This window comes from Nanorana parkeri, unplaced genomic scaffold (genome assembly GCF_000935625.1).
Source record: "Nanorana parkeri isolate BGI_ZX_2015 unplaced genomic scaffold, ASM93562v1 scaffold406, whole genome shotgun sequence".
NCBI lineage: Eukaryota > Metazoa > Chordata > Amphibia > Anura > Dicroglossidae > Nanorana > Nanorana parkeri.
The window spans coordinates 1,088,285-1,112,490 of record NW_017306674.1 but is presented as its reverse complement, the minus strand read 5'-3'; the positions used below and the strand labels follow the sequence as shown (position 1 = coordinate 1,112,490).

The 24,206-nt window shown below is 39.7% G+C and overlaps 1 protein-coding gene across 1 annotated transcript; it reads left to right on the top strand.

Moving 5' to 3' along the window:
* Window positions 1-23,475, top strand: MANEAL (mannosidase endo-alpha like). Its single transcript, XM_018559612.1, has 5 exons — window positions 1-33; window positions 11,662-12,187; window positions 15,543-15,652; window positions 17,005-17,081; window positions 22,768-23,475. The coding sequence occupies exons 2-5, from the start codon at window positions 11,713-11,715 to the stop codon at window positions 23,402-23,404; spliced, it is 1,299 nt and encodes a 432-aa protein (XP_018415114.1). The 5' UTR covers window positions 1-33; window positions 11,662-11,712; the 3' UTR covers window positions 23,405-23,475.
* Window positions 23,476-24,206: the final 731 nt, after the last annotated feature.

The following is a 24,206-nucleotide window of genomic DNA, read 5'->3' as shown; positions in this document are numbered from 1 at the left end:
CACCTCAGGACCACATCGATCCTAAAGTATGATGTAAGCAAATCACGTTTTTCATCTAAGGTACTGCTTAATGTAAAGCTGTTCATATGTTAAATGCCTGATTGTACCTTTTATAAAGCTCATAAACTCCCTGGGAGCCCCAAAACCTTCAGCTTCCTATTATGCAAATCTTGACTTGTTTCACCCTTGGACCTGCTAATTCCTGCTCTCCCCGATTGGAGAGTGAAACAGCAGGGGACTAATAGTGGGGGGTCTTAAGCTTGTCTTCAGGAACTAAAGTCTAGATTTGAATAATAGAGCACCCCAGCCCGGAGGAAGCTCATAAAGGTGCCTGCATTTCATTTACAATATTTCATAGATTGCATGTAAAGGCAGGTTTACTTGGTGTACACCTACTGCATCCCACAGTGCAATGCAGATGCATCTGAACAGGTACATCGGGGTCTCGCAATCCATTGTAGTATGCAGGAGGCTCAGCATTTTATACAACACATGCTCTAGGTCTGGGGAAAAAGGTACCTGTTGTCTTAGACATCAATTTAGGAAAACCTAAAGTATTGCAGTTTGTTGAATGATAATTTACTGTCAGTTGAGGGTGACAGGTTCACTTTATGTTAGGTGCATAGTACAGTATGAGAGCAGCTGCCTTATATCTGCTTGCAGTAGCTGCAGTATTTATGGGATAACATATAGTAGGCTTCGTTCAAATAAGCAAAACACATGCAATACTTTTGTTACTACACAATATTACGTTTTCAATAACGCTAGGCTGCCGATAACCATGAGTTTCAATCATGTGTTTATTATGGAGAGCAGAAATGGTGGTTAAAGGAGAACTATGAGATGAGTGATTTCCACTCACCTCATAGTTTTAGCCGACCTGTGACAATGAGACTGTCACAGGTCGGCTCAGTAGATCGGGAGGTGAGCGAACACATACCAGGTTCGCTCACCTCTCGATCCTGTCACAGCTCTCTACCGTGACAGGGGGAGGGCTGTATTCCCCTCTCCCCGCTCCGATCTGCCAGCGCTGACTGGCGGAACGGACGGGGGAGGGGGCGGGTACAGCTGGCTCTGCCTCTAGATAGGCAGAGCCAGCTGTCACTCACGCAGCTGGGCGGATCCCGTCATCTACGTCGAGATCCGCTCCGGCTGCGGCATCTCAGTATACCGCGAGCTACAGCTCGCGGTATAGTGAGCTTAGGGTAACGGGAGGACGCTAGTTTGTGTCCTCCCGTTACCCTAAGGAGAACTATGGGGAAAAACACTGACCCCATAGTTCTCCTTTAAATAATATATGACAAAATAAGGTTTTCAACAGTTAAATGCCCATTTAATGGAAAAAAAAATGACACAAACAGTATATGTGTTTGTGAACTGAACATTTGAGGAGAAAAGTATCATGAGATAACATAATGAATGTAGTGAGCCTAATATGTGAAATTACTACATATGGGATAATAGTTCCACTGGCGTTTTTTAATATAGGGTTGGATCAAAGGCTAACAGATTCTTGAAATATAGATGGTTACTTTATTTTACCAAAGCTAAACACATGATGAAATTATGTTTTATTTTAAAAAGTCAATTATTTAACCGCTGAGATTTGTGATTTTTTGTTATCAACATGCAAATATTTATATTAATTGACAACATATTTTATATTGTTAATTTCATTCAAATGTATATGGTTAAAATAGTGACCCTGAAGAGAACTATGGCAAAAAAAAAGGTTGGGCCATAGTTTTCTTCAGGGTCACAGGAGGACATTTACTAATGTTCTACTGTGACCCAAAACTCAGCATATAGCTGCAGCAGGATCCCACCCCGCTGCCTGATTGACAGCTGGCTCTGCCTCTCTGCCTCCAGTCAGCGCTGAAGGAACGGAGAGGGGAGGGGGGAACAGTGTGGCCTGTTGTGGCCCTCTTACAGCTCACTTGCAGCTTCTGTTGCAATTTCCATTATATAAAACAAATGAAGTATTCATCTGGAAGAAAGCGGTCCCCTTATAAAAGATACAGCAGTTGTGCACCCAACCAAGGTCTTCAAACACAAGTATCTCACTAATAAAGTCCTAGAGAAATATGATAAACTTGTCAGGTGATTTTACTCTTTTGCATTACCAAAAACTAAAAAAAAAAACGTTTGGAAGAACTGGACATTTAACCACCCTAGGTTAAATAACACTTCCTGGGAGTCCTATTGAATGCCATGGCCTAGATCTTCAAAATGTACTCTACATCCCTAGAAGTGATTAAAGGCCATTCACTCTGTTTTGCGCTTTAGGGCTTCTTTACACAGGTATTTGTTGGTGTCAAAGGTGTTTTTTCCCCATACAAATCAATGGGAATGCAAAACAAGTTCAAAGCAACTTGAAAGATAGCAGCTCCTCAGAAGAAACTCTCCAATACTGTGTGTATCTCCAATGAAAGCTGACTGTACTGTGATGATTCAGGGTAAGTACAGGAGAAAAATAATTCATTACTGTTTTGTGGGAATGAAACAAAACTGAGCTGATATAATCTCAGAGTCTTGCAAATCATTTACATATAGATTACTGGGATATCTATTTTCATAAGAGCCAAGTGTAACTGGAACTCTAATCTTGTACCTGAGCTCCACATTAATATATAAAGAATCTGTAGGAGGATCATAAAACCGTCATATAGTATTGCATAAGCTGTGAAAATTCTGGTGGGATATTTTGTGACTGGAATCTTTTAAAGATAATAGAAACTGACATTTGAATCCAGCAACTAAACAACATTGAAATAAAAATTATGGGTGGAGTTGATCTGTAATCAGGGATATCAAATTGTCACTTTAGTGCACATTGATTTAACAATGCAATGTTCAATCCCAAGTTGTGACCATCAGTGTGTTTTATCATCTATATGTATTTTATTATGTTGCTTTGATGTAAATTGTGTATACATAGCCTTCGGGAGTCACCCAGAATATGCCTGTATCCTTCAAAAGACATATTGATCCTCAGTCCACAGCGCAACAATCAATATATAGATGTATGCATGAACTCCACATACAAAGATGTGAAAATATCACATGGTGACCCTCATGACAATACTGGTGAAATGTCATGCTAATGAATAGGAAGACACATAAACAATTACACCAGATTGGACTATCGTTTCATGTCATAACCAGATTTTAATGCTGTCTCTGTCATTGTCATGTAGAAATAAATAAGATGGATCTAGTTAAAGGAGAACTATAGGGTAAGTGTTTTTCCCCATAGTTCTCCTCAGGGTCACGGGAGGACATAAAGCTGTACCCGCCCCCTCCCCATCAGTTCCACCAGTCAGCGCTGGAGGATCGGAGCGGGGAGGGGGCAATTCCTGCAGGGAGTTGTGAGTGACAGTCACTGCTCTCTGCAGGGACATGATCAAGTAGTGAGCGAGCGACGTTATGTGTTCGCTCACTTCCTGATCTATTGAGCCGACGTGTGACAGTCTCATTGTCACACGTCGGCTCGAACTATGAGGTGAGTGATTTTCACTCACCTCATAGTTCTCCTTTAAATTGGTACTGCTGTTGACAAAGCTTTTATTTTTTTATTTGTGCCAGGTATAGAGTACACCCATCACTCCCATGTTAATGTTATGTAGGCTCCACTGTTTCACTGTAGGCTCCATTGCTATCTGGCTTAGGAGGGGCTTCATGAAGCTACTGGCATAAACACGTGTTGTAGCATCATAGAGTGTTTGTATTTCAGACGCCCCCTTGTGACCCCTGTGTGTATGAGTAGAACAGTAGAAAGGCATCATGGCACACTCACAAACCAGCATGTAAAACAACTTGTCTCACCTTGTTGAGTGCGTTTGTCGTTTGTTTTGCTTTACCAATTTGGTGCAGCGACGCATGGGGTTTCTCAGCTGCCAATGGGATGTGCGGGATCCCTTGTGTGTTTCTGTACCTTTAAGGAGGTGGGGCGTCCTCCTGACAGGCCTGCACCCAATTTGATATCTTCTGCCCCATGTGCTCCAAGATGGAGACTCTCATAGTTTAGAGTTAGGACCGCACTATAAGAGGTGCCTTGGCGCGGCAGTGCGGCTTACACATCCTCTGCAGAAGACGTGTATCCAAACCTCTGTCATTGTCCTCAGTGGTGAGACAAGTTGTTTTACATGCTGGTTTGTGAGTGTGCCATGATGCCTTTCTACTTTTCTACTGTTCAAAGCCCATTCCGTGTGCACCTTACTGTATAACTGGTAACAAATTGTTGAGTGCGTTTGTCGTTTGTTTTGCTCCCTGTGTGTATGAGGTCTGCTGATGTATCCAGGTTTTTAGTGAACAATGTTGGATAATCAGTAGTTTTAATAATCAGAATTTAAACGTATTTTAAAATATAATTTTAATATCTTAATATACATTTGAGGAAAATGTAATTTTAGCATATTTAAGCATATAGTGAAAAAAAACTATTACACACACAAATGAAGTTGGCTTTAAATATTACGTATCTATCCAAAAAATGATGGCAGGGAATCTAAGGCCATTTACTACATTTTTGGTGCAGTAAATGCATGTGAAAGTACACATACAATGTATAATAAGATCTGTGCCATTAAAGCCAATGACCCTTTTCTCATCTCTGCATGCAGCTCCAGCGTCATTGATTATAATAGAAATGATCCCATCGTACATTTGGTATGCAGTTTCACATTTAAAAGCAGAAAAAATGAAAAGTGTTTTTTTTTTTCTGAATTGTTTTTGAATTCTCCACCATTCAACTAACAAGCTCACTTTTGCTAGTTTTATGTAAATTCTTTGTTGCTATGGAGATAAGCAGTCTTTTTTTTCTTTGTGCTTTAAGGAACGAAGATCAACAGAGTGATACTGTCAGATCTCAATTTTCTAATTATTGTGTAAATAGAAGATGTGTGTAGACCATGTCTTGCATAATTCATAGATGGCTTTGTTTGAAATCTGCTTAATAAGAAGTATAGACAGATGGGCAGTGTTGCTTCAGTGATTTCTACTATGCTTAAAATGCACTTAGCTTTGGTATCCTGTAATAGCTTTTACAATTTGCATTAGGGTACATGTCAGCACTGTGTCTAAGTATGGTTGTGGTGGGGACATAAAATTTTGAGCGTTGAGTAATTCTGATGATATTAAGTGTTTTATGCAATCAGTAAGCCTTTGTATGTTGGTGCTATACAGGAAATAGCCGTTATGAATAAAGGAAGAAATGACAGCCTTGTGGAAATTGCTGACCTGACCAATGTGTTTAGCCAAAAGTGAGCATTTCAGCAAAAAAAATGGGCTGAAAAACTCGGCTTATACTCGAGTATATACGGTAGTTAGCGTGCTCTATACATTGAAAATGTGTACTGCTGCCGACAACTGCTATTCAGCATTTAATGATAATCTTGTCTCTGTCAATTTCCTATAAGACTGATACAAGACTGGTTATGGAATTTCCTGTGGGATACTAAAATCATTCTACATGATGCAGTACAGTCATTTTGCACAGGGCATTGAACAGGGCATTGCTAAAGGTTTTTGGTCAATTGTATTTGAAAGGAGAACTACGGGCAACATTTTTTCCCTGCACTACAAGGGTTAACTGCTCGTTTGTGTCTATGTTCAAAAAACACAAAGATATACTAACCCAAAGTTTTGAGCCAGCCAGCTGCGACATCGCACCCCCCTGCCTCTCTCTTCCTACACTGCAGCGATGGTATGCCCTCTCAGCATCCTCGTGTCCTATACACAGTATTGGACCTGATGACTCGAGGACGCTTAGGTTTGGTTGAGTATAACTTTTATATTAGAGTCCATGAACAAGCAGTTAACCCTTGCAGTGGGGCTACCCCCACAATAAAATAAAAATGTTTTGTCATTTATATACAGATTTTGTATATCATTTGCATTATTGTCATAAATATTACTTGTATAAATGTTTATGTTACAGTAAACATTTACACAGGAGGGCCTATTTATAAAGCAGAGAATGTGACTTTCACAAACATTTGCAGGTGAAGAATTTAAAGCCCATGGAGCTGGATGGTTCTCCGTCAGAGAATGTTTGTGAAAGTCACATTCCCTGCTTTATAAAGCCCAGAGTATTTCATTACACTTTATTTGCAGAGGATGACTGGCTTTCTAATTAGGAAGCCTGCCATTAGTAGTTATGAGTGAATGTGTTTGGGTTCAATTCGCGCACTGTCCGACGCAATTTGTGAACTCTAGTATTAATCTCATTGAAGTGTTAAATGTGGCAAGTGAAAATGAAGTTTTTTATGAGCAGTACAAAGCAGTCATTCTCTGGGAGAGTAGACAGATATACAACAACGTGGTTGCCAAAAATACTAAGCTAACTTGTGGTAAAATAAATGTAATAGTACAGTATTTGTAGGAAGTACATGATTTACTGTGGACTTATGGGGGATTAGGAGGTAGATGACAGAGCAGTCTACATGAGCAGATTGCAAAGTAGGTCAAATCTTCTCTGCAGTTTGCTCATCTCTATTTATACTACCTCTTTAAAACATGGACATCACATTCACAATTACTTTTTTCTTTTACTCATGCCAATATAGCTGACCTTACACATGGGGGGTCTCATCCTTTGGAAACATTCAAAAGGAATATACAAATCCATTACACATCAATTGACCTCTGGTTTACAAGTTACGGTACCACATAGTGCCAGGTTATCTATTTCTGCTGTACATTCTTCAATCTGTAGTAAGTTCATCTACATTTTGCATCTTTCTGATCTTTTTCAAATTTGTTTTTTTTTATTGAATTTGATAGTTCATGGGCGTTCACTTTGTTCATACATATGACATGAGGATCTTTTCATTATTATTTCAGGTATTTATATAGCGCCGACAATTTACGCAGCGCTTTACATAGCTGCACATTCACATCAGTCCCTGCCCCCAAGGAGATTACAATCTAAGGTCCCTATCTCACATGCAGGGCTGATTTAGAGAGGAGCCAGTTAACCTACCAGCATGGCGTTGGAGTGTGGGAGAAAACCCACGCAAACACAAAGACAACATGCAAACTCCTTTGCAGATAGTGACCTGGCCGCCGCTAACCACTACGCCACTGTGTACTTAGCCATCATATTAGGGTCTCGGTTATCCATTTTTTAAATTATTTTACTGCACTTGAAACCAGGTAACTTATTCGTAAACCACATGGTAAATGGATATGTCCTTACAAGGAAAAGTTAACTTTGGATATACACCATGTGCATTGCATTTTGTTCTCGATAAGTATAAAATGCACTTTAGTTGACGTGCTTTAACATGCCCTTGCTGTGTTGTCATGATGTGCATTTTTTTCTACAGCAGAAACCAAAATACTTATTTGTTTTCCTCTGCACTGTGACATGATGTAGTGCTTTGCAGTGCATTGTGCTGCATTTCAATTCAGCACGTTCTATTTTACCCAACACATATCAACACAGCACATTGATGTGAACTGGGCCTATTGGAAACAGTGGACCTCAGCTTGTCATTTTGTTAGGCCTGTGTTGAGCAATCAGCCAAACGGACGTGGTGTGAATGGGCCCTAGCTTTTCCTACTTGGACACAATTGAAGTTTAATATACAACTCTCTTGCGGCGGTGCCTTCTTCTTTCACTACTCTATCTTCATTGACAAGGGGTTGGCAGCTGTCATGTCAGGTGCAAAGACCAGAGTCAGCAAGGCCACTCACAAACCAGACTGCTTCAGATACGTACATCTGATTTCATGGGCTTGTCAGTTGCCATGTTTAAATACTTATTTTCATGTTTTTATATCCTTTGCTTAGCACTGTTGATCCCTTACAGTCTACATGCATGCAAGCAATGTCTGCATGATATTTCTTAGAACAGTTATCATAATGGCGACAACAGTGTATCATGCCTGACTAATGTGTGTTGAAACAGCAATTTGTATTCTCCATCAGAAGCCCAAAGTGACAACGCAAGCGCACAACTGGGTGATATGGACAGAGCATCGTCACTTTATAACAAGAAGTACCTAAACAATAATAGTCATGGCAGGATTATCAGGCATTATTTAATGAAAGCTGTAGACCCAATATGAAAATGTGTTCTTGAAGCAGAACTCCAGGCAACTCAAATCTTAACCCTTGCAGTGGGACTTCCCTGCACTGCAAGGGTTAAGGGGTCATTTTGTCTAGGGAGCTAAAATAACAAAGTTATACACACCAGAACCACGATCTTGGCTTGCGCTTAGACCGGTCCCTTCAGCCATGCTTCCCCTGTACTCCAGCGGTCTAAGGTCCTGTGAGTCATCATGCTCTATACAGGTGTATAAAACATGAGGACACAAAGAGACATACCATTGCTGGAGCAGCGAAGGAGCCGGGCTTAAGGGAGTGGTGTAGGAGCCAGATGGGATTGTGGTTGGGGTGAGTATAACTTTGTTATTTTAGCTCCCTAGACATATCGATCACTTAACCAGGATAGCCCCACTGCAAAGGTTAAGATTTGATTTGCCCGGGGTTTCGTTTTAAAAATTGTATATGTTTACCTATCATCAATTTGGGCGCCTCTGCGCTCCTAACTCCTCCTTTTGGGGCTTTTTCTCCCTCCTGCTAATACACATCAGACCTTTCCAGCGGCAGAGCTTCAAATGATCTGACACATGCCCCAGCGAGCTTTGAGTGCAACCTCTGCACGGGGACAGAAATATTCCCTGCATGCCTTGCGGGGAGTATTGGTTATCTATCTTATCTCACGTACCTGAATTATTTTGACTCGCCCAACTATCAAAAACTGGTGCACTCAGTTAGCTCTTTCCTGGGACTTTTGTGCGCACTCTCTTTCTCCAATTCAACAGGAATGAGCGATACCTTTTTCAAAATATTTTATTTTACGGAGCACATTCAACAAGCTTTTGTTAGACAGACCAGGATTCTATGCATTGTTTTTCCATCGAGGTAGACTCTAATTCTTTTTCCCAAGAAAGAATGCATTGAAATATATAAAGTTACAGTTTGGGGCGAAAAGGAAGAAATAAAGGGAGGAAATCAACCCTGGAGTATGGGGGTTCTCTTGGCATCTTTAAGTCGGTTAACGTTAAGACACAGTTGTTTTTTGTATGTGGGCATGGTGCAGAATCAAACCAAGGCTATTCTTGGCTAAGCCTGTCCTGGCTGGCTTCTGCTTTAGTGTGATGTGACACAGTTGCAAACTAGATTTTAATATTAACATCATGGTGTCACCTTAGTCTTTATATTTCAGAATTGTTGGTTCATTTACAGATTGGCAGCTGTTTTGAGAAAGATTAATAATATATGAACCATTACAAGGAGGAGGCAGAATGACATACAATGAGTTTTATCAGCTGAGCTTTTGAACTCCCACTGTGAACCCCCACTCCCACATTGTCTGTTTCATTGTGCCTTTCCAGTGACTCTTGTCACTTAAAGATTTATTAGAACTTAATATCGTTAAGAGAAGTGTAACTTTTAGCTGAAATAGAAGCCGCCTAGCAGATGTCTGATTTGAGTGAGTACGGATTACAACACTATTTGAAATATCAGGTCAATTATTTGCATAGCCAACGTAATTCTATTGTCTTTACAGGATTTAGGGTCAAGCAGGCGTAACATCCAAGGTCCTTACTATAGGGCTGTATTGAATGGACTATATTTTACATATGTACTCCTTTGTAGATAAATCAAATAAAGCACCAAGGGCTACATCTACATTATGATAATGCACATAGGCTCTCCTGGGTATGTCTCCCCTCCAAGTATACAAACACATGAACCACATTCTACTCTGTTTTTGCCGAACTGCAACAAGCTTTATTGATGCCTGGTAGGTCAGACAGACATTCTCTCCCTCATCAGATATGACTTTGCCTCCAACGCACTTCACCCAACGGGCTTAATCATAGGGGAGTATGATTAAGCCCTTCTGTGATAAAGCTCATAAGGTGAAGCACATCAGTGGCTGGAGCGAATGTCTGCCTCTCCTATCTGGCACCAAAAAAGCTTTTTGCAATTCATAAAAAAAAAAAGAGTGTGGCTTATGTGTTTGTATGTCTATGTTATGATAACAGCATTAATCATTATTAATAACAGCATGGAAAACATGAGCTCAGCTATTCAAATCATGCTTTCCTGCGAATGGCTAGCTCTAAATTTGTGGGGAATTTTGGAGTGTTCCATCAGTATTAAATCAATCTGCAAATACTTATTGTTTTCCATCTTAAAAGAAAAAAATGTCATTGTAGGGGTGTCTTCCGACACACCTAGAAGATACAGTCGCTGAAGCTTTTTTAGCTGGTGTAGTGCTAGTGGGAAAAGTAAGTATTATAACTTCTTCCTTAAAGGTATTTGTAAAGCTCGAAAATTGACCAATTGCATGGCCATTATAACTTTATCCTGTTAGATTATAGTGATATAAATATAATGTAGGTCTTTTGTGCAGTTGGTGAATTTGTTTCTAGCGAGATGGGATAAGTTACCTAAACACATCTATAATGCATAAAGCAGTACAATACAATCAGTTAAATAAAGCTTCCTTGCTTCAAGTCCTCTTTTCATTTTCACTTGAAGATTCATTAATTAGATCATAAATTTAAAACCATAATTAAAAGTCATTTATTTTATAATAAGTAATCAGAATTTACTTTGTAAACCTTTTGATAATAAGCAGTTTTAGAAGATTAAAAAAAAAAATAAGACTGGAAACTATTGCGCTCACAGAAGTGAATTATCTGAGGTGATGACAAATATACGATTCAAAATATTTAGATGTTTTTGATTCTGTCCAAGAAGGAAAAGGTCATAAGGTAATTCGTTTTTTCAACTCCACTATTTCTAATTTACTAGACAATGAAATCAGTATTTAAATGCCCCTTTCTGTGCTCTCCATAAAATAAATATAACTAAAATCGGACTGATATGATGTTCTGCCCATTTCTAGCCCACACCACCCCCTAACCCATTACATTTGTGGTTGGGCCAATCCTCAGCTGTGATGGATATTATCTTGCTATTTAATTAATTTTGTGGCAAGCTTTTCCCTCTCTCTTTCTCTCTCTCTCTCTCTCAAACAATTACTGCAATTCCTGGAGTATAACCTTTTGGAGATGCAGAGGTTCTCCTTAAAAAATAATAATCAGGGCTAATAAATACATTCAAAAGAATTTAAAAGTGTGTTTGTGGAGTTAAAAAAAGGATATGTAACACCAGAAAGCTTGTTACTCCTCAGTAGATGGGAATTCTCTGACCCCTACAACTCTTCTATAGTCTCCCACAGTTTTGGACTGGTCGCTCTTACTAGAGTTCCAATGTTAGTTTTCACACTTGTCACTTGTGGGAGAATATGTGCAACAAGAATAATACATAGCACTCAAAAAAGAAATATTAGTAACATATACTGTATGTCGTATCTACTATTAAAAGCACTAACAGAAATTAATTCTCTCTTAATGGAAACCAGCAGTGTAGTATGAAAGCTTGCTGAGCTCTCCTACTGCATATATTAGCTCCCTAGCTGTCATGCTGTTACAATAATGGCTTTGGTACTTTATACATTACTAACTCAGAAGTAGTATGCAGATCAGTAGTTCGAATTTCTTTTTGTTTACGGTAACTTATGGATTCAATTGCTATAATAATGAAGTCATTTTATTTTAACTCTTTTCCTCTCAGGTCTGACCAAATGGGAATATTTCTATAGAGTACAATATTACTACTAGGAAGATGGCAAGACTTCGAAGAAAGGCATGCATTGCACTTTTCCTTTTCATGCTTTTCATATTTGGAACAATGATGGGCTTGCGAACTTTGAAACCCACTGATGGATTCTCTGACCTTGCACCTGGCCTCGAACTAATGCCTTTTGGCGAACAGTCTGAAAGACGCTCCATTTCTAATGAGGTTATTTTTCAGCCACAAGGTACCGCAAATGCAGTAGACCAAACAAAAGTTTACTATGATCTGCACGTTTTCTACTACATGTGGTATGGAAACCCGAAGTTTGATAATAACTATATCCACTGGGATCATGTAATGGTTCCTCACTGGGATCCTAAAATATCTGCCAGTTACCCTAAAGGTAGACACAGCCCTCCGGAAGACATTGGTTCCAGCTTCTACCCTGAATTAGGACCATACAGTTCCAAAGACCCGGAGGTCCTAGAAGAACATATGAAACAGTTAAGAGCAGCTGCTATAGGTAAGAAAGTATATATATGTTGTAATTGTTTCATGACTGGAGCATTTTAGGGACTTATTTTATTATACCAATATCAAAAACAACTTGCCTGCTGACCTAGCTTCAGGGACAATTGGAAAAAAACTGCATATTAAAATGAGTTTTATCTGTAGGTAACCTTCAGATCACAGCTGCCATTCTGCAGGTGCAGGATACACATTAAAGTGGATATCTGATAACATTTTAAAGTGAATCTTAGCACAAACTAACAGAATAAAACATGCAGTACATCTCAGCCATACATGCACATTTCTCTGTGCTGTATTCCTTTAACCACTTGCTGACCAGGGTGTTTGCACCCCCTTCCTGGCCAGGCCATTTTTCAGTATTCAGCGCTGTGGTACTTTTAACTGACATTTATTTCCGTCATGCAACGCTGTATTGAAATTCATTTTATACCATTTTTTGGGGACAGAGCTTTCTTTTGGTGGCATTAATCACCACTGGGGTTTTTATGTTTTACTATATAATAAAAAAAAATACAGAAAATTTTGGGGGAAAAAACAGTTTTCCCTACGTTATGCTATTTATGATTACCCAAATTTTTGGTAAAATATAAAAGACAGGGTTACTTCAGGTAAATAGACACCAAACATGTCAAGCTTTAAAATTGAGCGTGTCTGCAAAATCTAAAAAGAATTACCATACCCAAATTTGGCCAGAGGCGACGCTTTAAAGCTTTTACTGCTCATCTGTTCAGTGTTAACAGTGATTAATGGCCCTGGAATTATTGCTCACGCTCTGACGTTCGTGGTGATATGTAACATGTGCAGCGCAATGGGCACAATCGTCATTTTTACACGTAGGTGCACCCGACACATGTTTCCATGTGTATGTGGGGCTGGGCGACTTTAAAAATGTATTTGTTTTTTTACATTTTTTTTTACATGTGACTTAAATTTTTGTTTTTGTAACTTACATTTTTATTCACTTAACTTTATTGCTATCACATAGGGGAGCTAACAAGCCCCCTGTGTGATAACCAATATACAGTGACAGGTCCTCTTTATGGAGACATCAGGGGTCATTAAAGTACCCTAATGTCACCTAGGGACCCCCAGAGAAGCTGATGAAGCAGAGATCTGCTTCACCAGCTTTTCCCCGGCTTCTGTAGCCAGGAATGACAGCTGAATGCGGAAGTGATGTAGCATAGATGACTTTCTGCATTCAGAGACCAGTGACAGAGCCACTGACAGAGCCGTTGTGCCAGTCCTGGGCCCGCACCCACGCCAGGCACAGCAGAGTTTGGGAATGGCAGGGGGAGGGGGCGCACACCTGCATGCATAAAACAAGCGATCGGAATGCTTGTATGTAAAAAGCCACACCCGCATTCAAGAAGCCACAGAAGCAGGTGGTTAAAGACCCTGCAAATACAAAAAAATACACAGTGATCTGTCAGACTTAAGCTGGCCATACACCTTACAATTATCTGCAGATTTTCTATGGCCAGATGGAAAAGGTGCAACAGATTCCTCCATCTACACTTAACTGTGTGGATGGAGTAATCTCTCCCTGGGCAAATCTGTGGCACTTTTTCCATCTGACCACAGAAAATCTGCAGATAATTGTAAGGTGTATGGCACCTATACGCTCGGCTCCAAAGTCCTCTTGTGAGCTGACAACTATGCGATGTCAGACCTGACCAGTTATCTTTTGCTAAATTACTAAAACCCTCCCACTTGCCTCATCTCTACAAAAAGCCACTAATTATTCTGTAGTCCCAAAATAATAACTAGGAGGGCTAATTAGACACCTTAAGAAAACACAGGTAGTCTTGTTAGGTGAGCTCTACATTTCTGACATGATCAACAGGTTTTGGGGATTTTTTTTCGCACTTATCAAGCAGATATAACAAAACATTTTCATTCTATTTAACAGACAGAACGGTAACAAATAAGAGAGGTTTGTGGTTACATACACTTGAAGGAGAAATCAATGAAGTAGAACAGCTGACAGAGAAGCCTCTCATAGAAGCCAACATTACCTGAATGCCATATTGCATACTACTGCAGTTTCAAAGCTGTATCTTCAGTGGTAGGGAAATTGAATAGGTTCTGCTTCACTAGCCCAGAAATAGTATGCAGATTGTTAGTTGGTAAATTACTGCATACAGTTACTTTATTTCTGACAGATTCTCTGTAAGGCGCACTCTATTCATACCATGTGTGTAGACCAAGCAGCATGTGTAAGCGTAACCCCTGAAAGTAACAGTGCTTGCTAGCAAATATTCATAACTAAATTTGGAAATGCTGTGATAGCCCTTGTGTCATTAAAACAACATGCCCTCTACTCTATTTCAACATTTTCTGGTCTTAATCAGAAAGAAGGAAAACCCTACATGAGAGCTGCTGACTAGTATGAAGTCACATATCTGCAGCATGCTAGTGCCCACATTCTGCCCCAAATGCCAGGCAGTTCTTTTAGGAGAAACTTAGACACTTTCTGGTAGTGTCAGAGGTTGACTGCTCCTTCCCCCATATATTCCTTTTGGCCCATCACTTTTATGGACTGCCTCACTACCCAATGGATATAAGGCACCTGGCCTTTATACCAGTTTGGCTGCTTTTCTTGGTTGTTAAATTGACAGAGTCACTTTAGTAAGCTTTACATGGTTTGGTAATATAACATTAGATTTGATATATCCTGTTTATGCCCAATACATGTATGTAATGGAGCATATCATATGTGAAGGACATACTATTATCCATGGGATAGCCTTCACATTTCTATCATGTACAACTCGCTGTACTTCTGTTTGCTAGTTAATAGTATTTATTATAGAAAAAGAAACAAGAAGGACCGCCGCTACCTGGCACAAATGTGTGGACGGGTAGACAGGTCAATGGCAGTGTTTGGCACTCACATGTGATGGGAATAGTGTGGGGTCAGTGATGGGAATCTCCTGGTGTGGTTAGACGGGAGGTCTGGCCTTTGAGGTGGAATTATGTCACATGGGCAGATGAGCTGTGTGAATCCTTGAGGGAAATGCAGTTGGGGAACCAACGTGGAGAGGAAAAAATTTAAAATGTATGAATATATGTTTAAGTGGATGTAAATTCTTTTCTCACCATGAGGTTTGGTGTGTCGCGATATCAGCGACAATATTTATTATAGAGCATACTGTTATATGAAGTGATTTGACTCCTGGATTTGAAAATCCTGCCTTCTGACTGAGGTACCATCCAACCAAACTATGAAACCTGCGATATTGCAAAATTCATGAGGCGTTCATCACCTTGGGTCTGAAGGATTTTGCCCTAGTAATATACAGTAGTTAATTAATTAAATTTCCACAACAATAATGTATATCTTGTAGGAGTGTTGGTACTGTCATGGTATCCGTCTGGAACAGCAGATGAAAATGGGGAGTCAGTGGAAAACTTAGTGCCTCTGGTTCTAGAAGCTGCCCACAGATACAACATAAAGGTAAGTGACAGTCATGTTTATTTAGGGCCTTCATTAATTCTGACCCAGAAGTAGTCCAGTCTGAAGATTTTGACTTCTCTCACCGTATGCTTGTTTAGGGGCATTGACTGAGAAAAGATTAATGTCATTAGATTAGCATGCCTGGTAGGCAAATAGAATTTTTAGAAGCAGGCCAGCGATGGCAATTTCTCCCTCAAGTCAGGAGAAAGTGCATGTGTTCAGGGGGTAAAGTGTGCAGCTGAAAAAAAGCAGTTGCTCAAGTAAGAGCAATTCGTTTTGCTGTGGTAGAGTTATTGGATCAGGCACGCCATGTAAAAGCAAGATGGTATTTCCTCTGCAGGGGTATGGTAACAATTGCAGCTTTTCCCCTGGGAGCAGCTGAGATGCTTGCAACTGAAGAATATTCAGAAGGGAAGACATGCAGCAACTTAGTGTGTCATACTAAGCAGCACATTGCTGCAGTGATTGGTGTGTTTTAAGCTCTCCCTATGAACCAACTACTGGGGGAGTTTTCTAGTATTCAGAAATGTGTAGATCTTTTACAGGGTTGATTGCACCATTCCAGACTGTGGGCCTAACGGCAAGAGTAGGTAGTGATAGAAGAGAGCAGGAAGTAAATGTGTTATGGAATCTAGTGAGCAGTGTCACAGAGGACCATTTGGATTTGTTGCCATGTCTGCAGATGATTAGTGATGCCTTTGTGGGCTTTGTTACGGTAATGGAATGTTGGGATGGTTGCATGTCACAGAGCTGTACTGTGGGGGACTGGACCAGTGGCTGCCTATCATGTGGGCTCCGTCTATGCGTGAGTACCTGCCACGGCAGGACACTAAGTCTAATGTGACCAAGGACACGAGAATAATTCCCTGTGCCGTTGCTGCTGCTGAAATAAATATTTATAAGATCATAAGAAAGTGTTGTTGCCACAGAAAACAAGTGTTGGGGGACTCTTTGACATGCATATGGTTTTGCCATTCAGTGAGTTAGTGACTGGAAACATGCATGTAGGAAAGGACTACTAATATTTTTCTGGGCTAGAAAAGTAGTTGCAATCCTGATATTTCCACCATAATGAGTTATTCTTAAATTCATTCAAAAAAATTAGTTAATTGTAATAAAAAAAATAGTTAATTGTTTATTTTATAAACTTCCACCCAACGTATAGCCAGTCAGATGCTGTTGGCACGGCACTAGTATCTCTAGATGTATAGGAATTTCCATAGGAAGTATAGGAATTTCCAGCTATACACTGGGCAGAGGTTTTATAAATAAACCTGGTAGTGTATGACATAAGAATGTCCTTTAAGTGTTCATGTCCTAATAAATCTATAGCTGTCATTTGCTTTTTCCAGGTGGCATTTCACATTCAGCCATATAAGGCGCGCGATGACCGTACACTGCATGATAACATTAAATACATAATTGACAAGTAAGTCTGTTTGATTTCGTATACCATGGTTATACCTCCTAAAATGTTTAGTTATAGTTTTTAATACTTGTGAGGATGGACTGTTAGATTCACAGACTATGGCCATATTGCCCATCATACTGAGGGATGTCTTGGTGTTCCAGTGTTCTTGACATTCATTCAGTCACAGAGAAAAGCAGCGCCAAGAGAAGGGGCATTCCTAGAGGGAAGAAGGGGCTGTCCTATGAGAGAGGGGTAAACCCAGAAGAAAATGAAGAGTGTTTCCTAACAATGGAGCAGGAATTACATTATCAGTAATGTTCTTAAAGATGGATTTTGAGAGGAGGGTCTTAATAGGGGTTATTGGGGGTTCTGATAAACAGAGAAACAAAACAAAACACACATTAGCTAACCACAGTCTCTTTTTTATACTACACTATGCTAAAATAAATTGTTAAAAAAAAAGCCTAATCAATTTGATATACACAATGCATCCAGTTGTTGTTTCAGTTTCTTTAGAATCTCCCCACCCCCACTTTGCTGTTCAATAAATAGATTTATGTTGACAGTGCAGTAAAAACAAATTATTTGTAATATCCAGAAATATATAAACAGAACTATGAGTTTAAATGGCACAAAAATGTCAAAATAGGGAAAAAAACATACAGTAACATGATTAAAAACAATTGTCAAACTGAATCCACATATCTCAAACATATGTTATGTGCTGTGTTTTGTAACCTTTGCATTATTAAAACATAGAACTCCCCACTTCACTGAACAATGACATGAGTAAAAATGATAGCACTATTGCACATGCATAAACCAGAATGTGACTGGTAGAAAATAAGGAAAAACTGTTTCTTGCAATGCAATAATAAGTGATGATCAATTCCAAGATTATCAGGTGGTCCAGATATGTGGGTATAGTAGTTTTTTTCTTAAATCACAGGAATAGTTTGACCCATGGGTAAGGATTTATCTTTGGCACAGATAATTATGAATTGGGAAAATAAAGCAGAAAAAAAACCTATAGCCAGTGTAATATTCAGGGCGGATATGACCCGTAGCCAGCCGTATCAGACAATAAACTTTTATTCATTTCCACAGTCAAAGTAAATGGCTTATATTCAGCAAACACAAGACTTCGGCTCAGCGCCTGTATACTAAGTCCCACCTCAGGGTTAGAGTCCCAGCATGCGTACAGAGGGTTCCAGTATGGATGCAGGTGCCCCAGCAGTGTCTCGGCAGACTGTATTCCACAGCTTAACACACATAGCCATGTGTCCTGTTCGAAACACTCCACACAGCCAGACTGACTGGCTTCCTGTTCCTTTTTAACACACCCTCTGGCTGGTGGTTTAACCCTTTCATTACCAGAACTGGCTGTAGTCAGGGATGGAGGCTCTGAATGCAAGGTGACTTTAATGGGACCACCACCTAAACAAGGGAGGGATATACCCATTCATGGTGTCCTGTACACGAGTTTATCTGTGAAGGTTCTCATTTATCCAGGTCATGGTATATCTGTAAAAAAGTAGGTCAAGGCAACTGGACTTGCTGTATTTTTCTTGAAGACGTTTCACTGAATTGAGAAAGCTGGTCGGATGTCCAGTGAAACGTCTTCAAGAAAAATACAGCAAGTCCAGTTGCCTTGACTTAACCAGTTTGCAGATTTAACCAGTTTAGTTCTTATGTACCTCTTATGGACCTAAGCACGTTTTACATTTCTGCTATGGTCCTGTTTATCCTGCAATATCTTTGTCATTACTCAAGATAACAAAGTAATACATACAGATGTGAACACATCTGTTGGTACCCTTATAGCTCATTGACACCGTGTTTCATTCCTCCTGAAAAATGATGGCATTAAAAGCAAGTATCTCATGTATACCTGCATGCCTTGGAAAGCCATTGAGGAAAGCAAAGGAAGTATGAATGTAGATAAATGTTTGCTTATCCTGCAAAGATACATCTGCACTGCAAGAGTTAACTGCTCGTATATAGAAAAAGTTATACTCACCTGAACCATGATCTCGGCTTGCTCTTAGACCGGTCCTTCCAACCTCTCCCCCCTCCGCTGCAGTGGTCTAAGATCCCATAAATCATCATCTTCTATTCACTGTGAATAGACTTGAGGGCGTCCGAGCATTCCAATGCTGCTGCGTAGGAGAAGACAGGCTTCAGAAACTAAAGAAGCAGGGAGCAGGTTCAGTGGTTTTTTTAAGCACCTACACAGTTAACCCTTGCAGTGCAGGAGTAGCCCCACTGGAGGGGTTATTATAAGTTTTGCTGGAGTTTTTCTTTGTTTATTTTACACCTAAATCAATATATTAGTGGACAATAATACTAAAGGTGACTGCAAGTTGCAATGTTCTTTGGCATTTCAAGCATAATAAAGGGTATTTTAGAAGTAAATGAGTTCAGAAGAGCTGAAGTTATATATCATATGAAAATTATATTCACATTTTTGAAAGTTCAAGTCAAATAGTAGGGAGTTCAGGTGATTTCTTGTTTATTAGATCTTTTTGTTTGTTTTTGTTGGGGAAGGGTAGGGTTCCTTTAAGTCAATAAAGTTTATGTGTATCTTGCCAAGTACATGGGAGTATGAGTAAGAAAATATGAGCTTCTCATAATCAGTTAATGATAAGATGTGAGATGTATTTAGTATATCTTCTTAAATATACAGTATATAGGATGTTGTCCTATATAAATATATGCATAAGGGATATATAAAAAACAAGGTTTTTGTGATATTCCTAATTGAATGAATAGGTTATTATGGTTTAGTATTGAGCCATCTTTTTTCATGTTTTTAGGAGAGGTATATTAGACAGTTTAGTATGAAGAGGAATGTCAATGTTTTGAGAAAATTATTATGTTGTTTCATAAGGCAACATATAGGTCTGGCTACATTGTTATTTTGTAACAGCTCCCCTTCTTGATTTAAGTTGAAACAATTTTTCAGGAGAACGGAAGTTTTGGTATGGTATGTTGTATATTGAATGCTGTATACTGAACATGTACAGTACATCTAATGCCTTTTTTTGTCATTTTGAATAGAGTAGAGGGTAGAGTAGAGGTTAAAACCACGGTCAGTATTTTGGTTTTTATTTATTCATGTCCCATTAGTGAGATTTCCGTTCATTTCCTTTTCTGTAGACTCAAAAGGAAATGAGAGAGTGTCTTTCCAATATGAAGGAAATCCCCTCTAAGGCCTTGTTCACACCAAATGCAGAGCAGATCCGCTCAGGTTTCTGCACACGCAGTGCAGTGGGTTTGCCATGTTTTTGATGCGTTCCGGGTCATTTTTGGTTAAAAAAAAAACGAACAAAAATTTTTTTTTTTTAACTTAACATGGGCTTTCAGTGCGTTCCAGGCATTTGCATGCGTTTTTGATGCATTTGCAGACCCAGAACAGGTGAAATAGGACCTGCTGCAGTTTTTTCACCTGCTCTGGACCTGCTCTGGAACTGCACGCTGCGATGTGAACTGGAGCAAAAAATACCATTGGAATACATTGGACGCAGTTTTGATCCGGTCTGCAACTGCTCTGCGCTTGGTGTGAACAAGGTCTTAGACAGCTTCCACAGAAGCAGGTATCCCCATTGGAAGATTTCCCCTTTATTCCTGTTCTGGTGGCAACCCAAAATGTTTGGATTCACCCTCACTTTTATTCCCATTGACATTGTTGATCAGGACAACTAGAGAGTGTGACTTTCCCTAACGGGGACACAGAAATAAAAGCCTGCCGAGATTTCTAACCCTTCACCACTCTATCCAAATCTAAAAAAAAAAGTTTTTCCTTTAGTTATCATTTGATTTCAGTTTGAAGAGATGATTTCTATGATTAACCATTTCTTTTGTAATAGTGAGTTTGACCATTCTAGTTGGTGAGGTAGTTGCATTGCCAAGCATTAAGAGTACGTGCCAGAAAACACCAAGCCACCTGAATTCCTAGACAAGATTAGTAAATCCTTTTTTATCCTGTAAGGTTTGTTTTGTACATAAAAATTAAGAAATCGTTAATAACATCTAATAGGGGGTAGATTTGATTTGTATAGATGTTTTAAGTGTGACTTCCCCTATTCTTCTCCTGCTGCCATAGGTTGCCAAATGGACAGGAAGCAAGGTGAAATATCCCCAACAGAATCACAGATAGGAAAAACAATTTGAGAGTAGAACTCTATCCAAAACAAAAATTATTGTTTGAAGATGGGCTTTAGTTAATATTGTAAGCAGCCAGTCAGTTGTGTTTGAGGACAGGTTACAAGGCTACTTTACACAGCAGTCACACAATACAAACAATTTACGATTCTTTACCAGTGGGTTTTCTGCATGTGTTATATGCTACAAATTCACATAGAAAACATTTGTGATACCTACCTTTGTGGACAACACACAGTATCTTGATGGCAAAGGAAAATTCTACTGGATGGGAAACACATCTCTACATACTGAATATCTGTTGCCTTCTAGTGGCAGAGCTCTTACCTCCTGCCACTGCTGTGTATCTGATAGGTAGTTATGTCATTTCTGGGCTGTCGTCCTGCTAAATCTTGTCTTCGGGTGAATTTACTGAACATCTACTGCTGTAAGGGTGAAGACCCAACTTAAACTGGAAGTAAAGTTAGAAAAAAATGCTGACAAAAATGCTGCCTCCCCAACTGTCAATGCAATACGCTTGCATGCACAGCTTAGTGCACAATCTCAGCACAGTCCTGTGCTGAAATGCAGCAATGCATGAGTACGGGCGTTACACCATCCTGGCCCAGCCAATCAAGAGGATGAAGCTAGTGATCCCAGAAGACGATTGAGTGAAAATGGCAGCATGGAGGAGAATGCTGACATCACATCGCTGGAGGGGATCGCCTGCAAGGTAAGTCCACCATAATGTGCTAATATGCTGTGCATACTAGCACATTAAGGCAAACACCTCCTGGGGGCATAAAATGTCATTTTTATTTTGGCAGTTTATTACCCCTTTTAAGGAACCTAACGATGTAAGTTCCAATTTAAATGTGTAGGCTACAATAAATTGGGATCACACAGAAGCAATCGTCCCTAAAGCTTGTCTGTCTCAGGGACAGTAGTTATTGGACAGGAGGATCCAACTGCTTCTTCACCTGAGAAGCACTGGCCATTTTCTGAGACAGTCACCCACACTCTTGGTTCTCTATTTAGTAAGTCACTAGGCTAGAACAGGTTTGTAGGTTAGAAATTCCAATGTCAGATGCTGCAAACGTATTTCAGGTAAGCTCCTCACTAGGTAGCCAAACATGGATGATGATGGCAACCCCAAATCTAGCACATTTAGGCTGGACTAACATTGCTGTAGTGTGATAATGTGTGTGACATTATAGCAGCCTGCTCATTTTGGTGGGGCTGTCAAAGCCCTGCAAACCCAGTTATTATGCACCTGCCATTATTTTCTAAAGCAGTTTACCGCAACATTCATATCTGTGTATTGTGGTGCACTGTATATGTGTATTGGGGTGCCATTCAAAATGAACAGTAACAGTGCGAAGCACCTGTGTGTTAACATGCATTGTAGTGTTTTAATTGCAAACATTTCCAAATTCAGGAATGATTCTATAACCAGTTACAGACTTTAAAGCCAATGTAGGGCAAATCAATCACTTCATACTATCTTGATGGAGAGTTTTTGCTGATTGGCTAACATGATTATGTTTTGTTCTTTCTTTAGTTTCGGATCCCACGCAGCATTTTATAGATATAAAACAAGCACCAGTAAAAGCCTTCCACTTTTCTACATTTATGATTCATATCTGACACCACCTGAGTCATGGGCGAACTTGCTCACAGTGACTGGTTCCCATTCAGTTCGCAACACTGCCTATGATGCAGTCTTCATTGGCTTGTTGGTAGAGGAAGGACATAAGCATGACATCCTAACAGCTGGTTTTGATGGCATTTACACATACTTTGCTTCCAATGGATTCTCCTTTGGCTCTTCACACCAGAACTGGAAAACGATCAAAAGTTTTTGTGACACCAACAATCTTATGTTTATTCCAAGCGTTGGACCTGGTTACATAGACACCAGCATCAGACCATGGAACAACCACAACACCAGGAACAGAGTCAATGGAAAGTACTATGAGACGGCTCTACAGGCTGCTCTCACTGTTCGTCCAGAGATCGTTTCTATCACGTCCTTCAATGAATGGCATGAAGGAACCCAAATTGAGAAAGCTGTGCCAAAGAAAACAGCAACTCGTCTCTATCTAGACTACCTGCCCCACCAGTCTGATCTTTACCTGGTTCTAACAAGGAAATGGGCAGAACATTTTAACAAGGAGAAAGAGCAGTGGCTTATGTGAGCTCACGGAATGGAAAATGTCATCAGAACTAAAGCATCTTTAATAGTACTGATTTTGAGGATCAGGTATGCTCCAGAGAAGATGTTGAGGTACAATGTACCAAAGAAACACAAAAGGTTTTGTTTTTTTGCCAATGCCAGTTGGCAGCAATGCTGCTTTGCTTTTCTCTTCATTAGGGCATATTGTTCTCATCACAGGGTAAAATAGTGCCTGAAATTTATTAGAGAGAACCAGTAATCTACAAATCTTAAGTACACAGTGCCTAGTGCCTGGGTTTTCTAGTGGAGCACTTTTCCTTTCTGCACCCCCATCCAATAACAAGGGGCACATAACGTTTTAGCTGAGTACATGCAAATGATGTCACTAGCAGTGGAGCCAAATGCAGTGGACTAAACTGACACGAGTGAAGAATGTGTTAACACTAAACATTATACAAATGTATCTACCATTCCTGAATACATAGAGAGGGGCATAGACAGCAATCAGGATGCATTACAATACACAGTTCACTAGGCTCTGTGTACTCTTAAGGTTTGTAGAGATTTTTTTAATTGTCAAAAGACGAAAACTGTCAGCTTGGAAATGTGAGTGAGGTTGTGCTAACACTATTTCATTTTTTTAAGGATTCATAGGATGCCCTATATGAATATTACAAAGCCCCCTCTGTTGCATTGTTATTGGCCATAACGAAAACAAATGTTCACTTTAACTATAAGCAAAGAGTATATGCAAGATTGTACAAACTCTTGATTTTTCAGACCTTTAAAGAATACTTATAGCAAGTGCTTTCTTATCCATCATG